General features: G+C 35.0%; 1 protein-coding gene and 1 long non-coding RNA gene across 2 annotated transcripts; one reads left to right on the top strand and one right to left on the bottom strand.

The window, feature by feature from the left end:
- Positions 1-1,313: 1,313 nt before the first annotated feature.
- Positions 1,314-4,141, bottom strand: LOC108735461. The gene is made up of 2 exons (XR_003232216.1): positions 3,916-4,141; positions 1,314-2,977 (listed from the first exon to the last, which is right to left on the bottom strand). It is a non-coding gene; the product is annotated as an uncharacterized LOC108735461 (long non-coding RNA).
- A 1,432-nt stretch (positions 4,142-5,573) lies between these two features.
- Positions 5,574-9,292, top strand: LOC108735452 (lipase member H-like; the record flags this gene model as incomplete). The annotated part of the gene is made up of 2 exons (XM_018467411.2): positions 5,574-5,615; positions 8,880-9,292. Coding segments are annotated over exons 1-2 (455 nt in total), but the record flags the coding sequence as incomplete, so codon positions are not given.
- Positions 9,293-9,298: the final 6 nt, after the last annotated feature.

Here is a 9,298-nt window from a genome sequence, read left to right as displayed (position 1 = left end):
GGAAATAAGGTTAAAAGTTTTCCCTTATAAAAATTAGGTTAATTCTCACATCACAATAATGAAATGCACAAAATATTATAATATCTACTTGTTACTTGTTATAAGTCTTAATTTTAAGGGAATTATTATTGCTGTTATTATATTCTAGGGTTACTTAAATAGTAATTGTTAATTGAAGCGCCGTTAAGACTATTAATAAATATCTACCTTTTAATCGCCCTGAAATTTCTTCATCTGTGAACATCTACCAATACTATCATGGAAGGACGGAGATGCGAAGAATAATTATAAGATTGATTGACTTACCTGGTAAGGAAGATCAATCTTGATTATTCGAGCATCGTAGTCCTTCCATGATAGTATTGGTAGGTTTCATTTGATGCCTATCGACGCACAACAGTTTAAAGAATGTGTAAACAAAATAGAAAAACACCCCTGTCTCCACCTCATCGTCACACGGTGCTCCAGTTCAGTTTGTTGAAAAACAAGGAAAATCGCCCTGGTTAGGGGTGATGGGCCTGGGTGGGCCCTATCATGGAAGGACTACGATGCTCGAATAATCAAGATTGATCTTCCTTACCAGGTAAGTCAATCAATCTTATAATTATTCTTCGCATCTCCGTCCTTCCATGATAGTATTGGTAGATGTTCACAGGTGAAGGAATTCCAGGGCGATTAAAAGTAGGTNTCAAACGGTTAGCGATGTGACGTTGAGGATAGCTGCGCGAATAGGCATAGTCCCCCCTTGATCCGCCACTGACTGCTCCTTCCATCCTGAATTATCTGACTTTGTAGATACCGAAAACCAGCGATTTTTTTTTAATTTTTCGTCTTTTATGTTTATATTCACTCTTTCGCCACAATTTCTTCCCTTGTAAATCACTATTTTTGCTTTTTATTTTCATATCGTATTTTTTAGTGTATCATACCTACAAGGTCTATGTAAATAACTTCGGCAGTATCAACCATTAAAAGGAATTCTTGAGCATGTTTTTCCCTTTCAAATCAGAATCTACTTAATTTTGTAGAAAAATTATAAAAAGAAAATAAAAAATATTGCTGATGTAACCACCATCCAGATCTCTCCGTCCCCTTTGTTGCTTACGCGATACTTGAATGAATTCAATTGTATCAGAGGGTAGGGATAAATGGTGTTTTATAAAAATTAATATGTACCCGGAAATTACTGGTTACTTAGCATAAATGTTTAAGATTGTTTTTGCACCTACAAATATTTTTATAAATTCTAGTGTTTGCACTGTTTTTAAGATTACATTTATTCAAAAAAAAGGATAAGTTGAAGAAAATAATACTTCACATTGCTATCAAATTTAATTTAAATCAGTTTTTCACAAAATAAGTTTCATTGTTATTTTATATCTAACAAACTGCTGGGTCCTGTACAACATTCACCATTGTTCCATTCAGATGTTGCCTTTCAAGAATCCGACTAATCCTAGTTCTTTGATCTGATGTCAAACTTCTGTTACGGCTCATCACATGCAGAAATTCTAGTAAAAATTGAATACATAAGGTAGTAAACGATCATCAGTGAAAATTGAAAATGGACACTGGGCAAACAACTAAAATTAATACTCAACAAATCAAGAAGATACGGATAGCAACAGCAAACTCTAACATATTGGTTTCACGCTTTAATACATAGATGCAACGTGGTAGTAGGTACAATATTATTAAGTAGGTACTTACATCGTAATCAAATATTGACAAATGACAATCTAAGATCTATCAGTTGGTTGCTGCGTGTAGATACTATTAAAGTACCTATTTTAAGAGCGAAATGAATAATAATGAGAGTCAATAAGGATTAGAAGTGTGGTGGGGTGGTGAAGCGGCTGATGCGTGGTTTACGTCGTCAATCTCTAATACTGTTTTTACTTATCCTAATGGTAGTAAGTAGTCTGCCTCCTCTAAATATATTTTCCCAAGTAAATAATAACGTAGACAAATATTATTAACTATTTTAACTTTCTATTAATTTCTTTTAATATTATTATGATAAAAATATCATATAAGAACATAGCCTTTAACAGCCGGAATCCATAGTAGAATGAAGATTCGGGCTATAGGATCCTGGACAGAATAGTTCACTTAGACCACGGCCCTACAGCCCGAATCTTCAAAAAATATCATAGCTTCAGGAAATTTTATGAAAAATAGAACTAGATACAGATTAATTTTTGTTTGTTTGTCCAAATACCAATTTTTCGCCCTGTATAGGTACTAAAGCCTTGTTATTTAAGAAATAACTATAGGAAGTAGAACGATCAAGTCCCTACTAGCCTAAATTAATGATTAATTTTATGAGAGCTGTATTTCTTTCTTCTCTACATAATCAAAAAGCCGATGTAGGAATATAGAGAAAAAAGAGGATTATTTTTAACATGATTGGTAAATCAAAAACAGAAGTTTGGAACAAATTCCGCGAATCGGTTCCGGTATATTCTGTGCGTGTAACTTTCATTACGAATTGCTTTCATTATGTTATACGCTAAAATCTACGGTTATACGAAGTCGACTAAATAGAAATCGACAATGAAAAGAAGATGGTTACGTACATTCTAGTCACATCCGAAAACGTTTAAATTCGACTGTATAGTTTACTAATTATTAATCGTCAATGGTAAAACCTAACAAGGGACAGACTCTAAAGCTCTAAAGACTGAAAAATCATTTCATTTTATACCAATACATACGATCACCAATTATCATCATCATCATAAGGTCGTGAGTCCTAAGACTGGTTGGACACGCACCTCCGCTCTTTCTTATCTTGAGCTAATCTTCGCATTTCCCTAAAACTAGAACAACCCACATCCTTAACTATTTGCGAACAGTAAACTAATATAGGTCTGCCTGTAGCCTTCCCAACCTCCGTTTTTTTTCATTTCTAACCTTCTCAGCTCCGCGATCTTAGCATCTCTCATGTGGAATTTCGATTGACCAATTGTACCATCTGAAAGGTCAGAAATTGATCATGAAAGGTCAGTTTGTATTATTAATTAACCAGCGTTAGAAATTTTTTTATTAAGGGTTAAAGGTTTTCAAGGTCATTGAGAAATTTTAGGGGTTTGCAAAGAGCAGTTGCAATGCTTAAATGGAACATATGCTATTTGTGGTCAGATTTACTTGAAAGTTGGTTTTAATGGTTTCTCATTTAATTTCTGAAAGACCTATCTCGACATTTTAACAAAGTCAAACTCCAAAGGGAGAGGGAAGGGTTAAAAGGGTGTTACAATCTTTGTTTGGGACATAGTTTATTCATGGTTGAATTTACTTGAAACTATGTACAAATGCTGTCTGATATTATTATTCAAATGCAAAAAGATTGTAACGTTTCCATAGGGTACATATCATTTGTACTCGAATTTACTCGAAAGGTTCCTCATTGTTGAAATTAAGCAAATACGTTTCAGAAAATACCACAAATAACGCGCCAAACGCCATCTGTAGCATACGTAATTATAAAATGTAGCATCGTACTACAGTTGGCGTTTACTGCGTCAGTTGTGGTATTTTCTAAAACGCGCTGTTAAGACAGCAGGTAAAAGTTGGTCTGTGTTCTGTCGGAGCTGTTTGCGACGCGCTGATGGGATCCAAAAAGATCGAAATCGCGATCCGCGTCTGGCAATTTCGACAGAATACAGACCACTTCGAATTATTTTAAGCAAATACGTGTTTTGGAAATTTTTAAAAATCACCCTGTAAGGATGAAATGTTGTTGCTACGTTTGTATTTGAAATCTAAGATGGCGACATTAAATAAAATTAATACGTTGTAAGGGTGAATTGGGAGTTAAAAGGTTTTATGGAGAAGCAATATTAATTTGTGCGAGGGAAGACGCGAGGAAAAGCTAGTGCTTTATATTTTAACCTTGCAATACGATTAACTTACCCGCTGCAAGTTGAATAATTGTACCGCGCTTACATTAATTCTGTCTCGATCGCTACACTGACCTCGCGAGGTGTACTGCGAGTATGAAACTACATGTGACAGTATTAAACACGAGAAACTTCTAGTTAAATATTATAGTTAAGATTTCTAGACGGTTTGATAAACACGAGATATATCGTAGAGGAGTAATTGTCGTCTAAACTAATCAAAACGTGATCGCAATCAGTTTTCTATTTGACATTTATAACAACGATGTAGAAATAAAACCCTTCGTATGTAAACCGTCATTTCCGCGGAAAATTTTATATAATATGAAATTTTCGCGGAATTAATTGGAATGTTGGTTATCAGGATTACAACAGATTACATAGTGATGAAATAGAAGAGAACTTCCAGAAAATTTTCCTTTCATGAAAAGTACATTCAATGTAGAATTGTCAACTATTCATTAAGCAGCTACTTGAAAATATCTAATCGCGCTTCATGTCCTTATCATAATAATTTTATCTACCAGTAAACATGCCGATACTGTTTACGTTGTTAAAAATGTTAGAATTTGAAAGTATTGGTTCCAGAGAAAATAGTCTAAAAATTAATCTGCCTTTACAGTACATTAAGTATACAATTTGAAGTACTTATATATTCACATACACATGTTCACACACTTACGAAAACATACAAACAAAATTAATAATTGGCAGAAATTTACTAACTTACAAAAGGATTTATAAAAGCATCAGTAGGTTATAAAACTAAAGCTGGCATCTTCACGAAAATTCCCAATTAAGTTTTCTTACTTCATAAAAGAGGATTTCCAATAGATGGATTCAAATAAATGAGGTCGTGAAGTATGTGGCATCTAAACAAGAATAGGAAAACCAGTAAAGGTAATCAAGGCTAACAGCCAAAAATCTTAATTGGGCTTTCAAAAGTTTCAAATAGTCAGGTACTACTATACAAGTTGTCCTGTCCAATTTATGATGTAGGATGCTTACAAAAACTGTTTATCACTCTATAGAACCTTTTAGCCGTCGGAAATTCATATTCTCTGAAGAACCACCTTAAACTGAAAAACCTAAAGGGCTTAATAGAAATAAGTAATGTGAAATCAACCAAAGTAGAGGCTATAATGTAATATAAACAAAGTAATAGTCTCTAATATTACACGACAATACAACAGTAATAAGTAAGGCTAGCCAACAGACAAGTAAAATAACTAACAAAGTATCTTAATAATCAAAAAGGGCTCATTGGTAATAAAGATTAAAGTTACACATTGGAATTGGTTATAACTTTAGTCTGTCAATACAAAACCACTCAAAAATTAAACACACAACCGGTAACAGATTCCAAATGGTCTCAAATATACTGATAAGTTCAAGAGTTAAAAATTATCATGAATTAAATGATAAAATTATTATAATAAAAAGGGAAAAGACAACTCAATAATAATTTAAATTTTAATAATGCAAAACTAAAATTTTAATTTAATGACCTGACTATAAACAGAAGTACAACTCTCAAATATTAAACAAAAGACCAATATGAAAGTTAATTACAGTCAATAATGGCCAAAATAGAGACACACATACAACACTAGAAAGTACATCTTGTCTCGATGAAGACTAGGTAGGAGAAAATCACAACATCTTGTTTCAATGACGGATAGGCAGGAGAAGCAAATCCTTCCACTTCGAGAGGTATGAAACCAGACCATATTTAGACATTCACAGAGCACAAGACAAGAAAACACACACCAGCCATCAGAAAAATGATCAATGGGTCACAAGTAAACTAATAAACGGAACTGTAGGTATATTCTGTAAGGAAAAAAACGTTAGGATTTCAGGACTGTAAAAGTAACTAAACCTGAAAAGGTTCCTAAGAGGATTTGCAAATGTCTTATTTTGTTTTGTTATTTTCAGCATTTAGAGAATTTTCGACATCATCTTCAGATAAAATATGTCTTACTTGTTCTTGTCTGCGCTCTTTTTCGGAACCGGGCGAGGTTGTGTTTTAAAATATATGTTACACAACGTGACGTTTCAGTTTTTTGCAGTCAACAGTTAATGAAAAATGTACGTAACTTTCTACGTCATTTTTAAGATCAAATTGAATTTAGCAGCAAAAAAAAGACAATCTGACTTCGATGTTTTTGATGCTTTAACACTTCGGCGAGCTGCTGGAAACCTTTGCACTTTAATTATAAAATCATGTGGTAGTACACGGAAAATTTTTGTGTGAATTAATTTTTGAATTAACTTTACCCACTACAAATAACCTCAAATGAATAAGGACAAACTATAGCTGCTATCACTTCGTCGTCGAGAATTGAATCCAAACCATCGATTTTAAGAGAAGACGTTGCAATTTCGTCGAAAAAATTTATAACCATGAGTGAATTCATTTTTGAATTAACTGTACCTACCTACTGTAGACAACCTCAAAGTCATGGGGTAAAATTGTTGCTGTTGTTAAAGTGGCTAATTACTACATGATTATCCATTGACGAGTCTGTAACCTTCACTCTTAGGTTTTCGAAATTACCGAGTATAAGTGAATAGATAGATATCTTTATTAAAAACATTATATTTTATATATCATCATCATCATAAGGTCATCAGTCCTAAGACTGGTTGGACACGTACCTCCACTCTTTCCTATCCTGAGCTAAACTTCGCATTTCCCTAAAACTAGAACAGCCCACATCCTTAACTATTTGCGAACAGTAATCTAATCTAGGTCTACCTCTACCCCTCCTAACTCCTGTTTCTGCCTCTAATATGTCTCTGACTAGACCTTCATGCCTGAGAAGGTGTCCTACCAACCTATCTCGCCTATTTTTTATTGACTTCCATAGAGTCCTCTGTTCTCCTATTCTTTCCAATACCTCTTCATTTCTAACCTTTTCTACCCACGATATCCTCATCATCCGCCTATAACACCACATTTCGAACGCTTCTAACCTTTTCTTTTCCGCCGCTCCCACTGTCCATGTTTCGCACCCGTACAACGCCGTGCTCCAAACATACACCTTTAACAACCTTTTTCGAATTTCTAAATTAACCGTTCGCGAGCATAGAAGTGACTTCTTTTTATTAAAGGCGACACGACCCTGCGCTATCCTCTGCTTTATATCCCTACTACTCCTTCCATCCTCACTTATCTGACTTCCTAGGTATCTAAAATCAGCCACTTCTTCTAATTTTTCGTCTCCTATCTTTATATTCGCTCTTTCCCTACTTTTTCTTCCCTTGCATATCAGTATTTTAGTTTTACTTTTATTTATTTTCATACAGTACTGATCTGTCAGTACCGCTTCCATTTTATTTAAAGCTATCTCTAGGTCCTCCTTGCTAGATGCTAATACTGCTATATCATCTGCAAATCTAAGCATACTAATCTTTTGCCCTTGCACATCTATCCCTACAGTTGTACTGTCTTTAATGATGTTGATAGCGTCTTGGATGTATAGATTAAAAAGTAGCGGTGACAGTGTGCATCCCTGTCTGACTCCCTTCCTAATATTTACTTCTCTACGTTGCATCCCCAGCTCTATAACTGCCTGTTGTTCTTTATACAATCTAAGTATCACTTTTCTATCTTTGTAACTCATCCCTATATTTTTAAGTATATTTAACATCTTGTCCCATTTAACATTGTCAAAAGCTTTCTCTAAATCTACAAATCATATGTACGCCCTCTTTCCTTTATATACAAAGTGCTTTAACATGCTAATTCCATTATGACATATGAATTGTACAAACTCTTTTATCCTTTTGAGATCATCCTTTCCTTTTCCTTTTCCTGTTGTTCCACATCTCTCAAAAATATGTTCGAGTGCCTCTACTTTCTATTTACACAGCCTGCATATTTCTTCCCAGTACCTTGCTGTCCTATTCTAACTTCCCTGTCTGAATCTTGTTGAAACTAATTCGTTTTTACTCTTTACTTTTCCGTTATTTACCTACTTTAATTACTTTTAAATAATTTGGTTTCTCCTCTCTTCCCTTCCATGTTATGTTACTCATTATTTCTCTTCTTTTTTGCTTATCAATGTCTTTAGTTAAACTTTCCAGCGCCTTCAACTTGAAATCACTTTTTGATTTTGACCTACTACAAATTTCCTCAAATTAATGAGGAAAATATTTTTGTTGCTGTTGTCACCCCCCGCAGGGAATCGAACCCGGGACCTTTGGATTTACGCACCAATGCTCTGACCAACTAGGCTACGAGAGATGACAACAGCAACCGCGACAAACCTGGCCTACTAGGTTAACGATGGATGCTTACAAAAACTGTTTATCACTCTATAGAACCTTTTAGCCGTCGGAAATTCATATTCTCTGAAGAACCACCTTAAACTGAAAAACCTAAAGGGCTTAATAGAAATAAGTAATGTGAAATCAACCAAAGTAGAGGCTATAATGTAATATAAACAAAGTAATAGTCTCTAATATTACACGACAATACAACAGTAATAAGNCGCTTCTAAATTATTTCAGTAAGTCCAAGTGTATCCTCTGATCGCATGCTAAGAGTATACGATGAAAATGGAGTGGTTGAAGTAATCGATCCATCAGTTCCTACTGTTGAAGCATTTGCCTCTACATCCGACATTACACTTTATCTTTACACCCAAAACAATGCTTCAACTCCTGAAATACATGCGCTGGACGCTAGTGCACTTTCATCATCATCCAATTACGATTCTTCAAAGCAGAATATCTTCTTGATTCATGGTTGGCGAAACAGTTACTCTAGTAATTTTAACGAACTCATTAGGTCCGCCTATATGGATGTTATTGATGCTAATATATTCGTGGTAGATTGGAGTTCGATATCTCGTACTTTGTACACAATTGCATTCGCAAACGTTCCCGAAATCGGAAGACATTTGGGACAATTCATTGCGAATATGTAAAGTCAGTTTGGATTGGACGCCGACAAATTCACAATTGTAGGGTAAGCAAACATTTCCAGACGTTTCCGTGTCCAACAAATTAATAAGAATATTTAAAATCATCTACATCTTGAAATGCAACTTTTCTTTCAACAGTCACAGTCTTGGGGCTCATATAGCTGGATGCGCCGGGGCAACTGTAAATAGTAGCATTGGTGTAATAGTGGGCTTGGATCCTGCGGGACCTCTGTTTCACACTAGTGAAACGGACAATAGATTAGACCCATCGGATGCCCAATTCGTTCAAGCAATTCACACTTGTGCTGGTAGATTGGGCTATCGACGCAGTCTAGGAACGGCAGATTACAGACCTAATGGAGGAGGAAATCAGCCTGGTTGCACTCTTGAACCAACTGGTTCGTGTGCACACGGTAGGGCTTTCGCATTATTTGCAGAATCTGTAAGATCAGGAGGGTTTTC

The sequence above is a fragment of the Agrilus planipennis genome, unplaced genomic scaffold (genome assembly GCF_000699045.2).
Source record: "Agrilus planipennis isolate EAB-ADULT unplaced genomic scaffold, Apla_2.0 scaffold91, whole genome shotgun sequence".
Lineage (NCBI taxonomy): Eukaryota > Metazoa > Arthropoda > Insecta > Coleoptera > Buprestidae > Agrilus > Agrilus planipennis.
The sequence above is the reverse complement of the archived record's forward strand: the minus strand, read 5'-3'. Positions and strand labels throughout refer to the sequence as shown.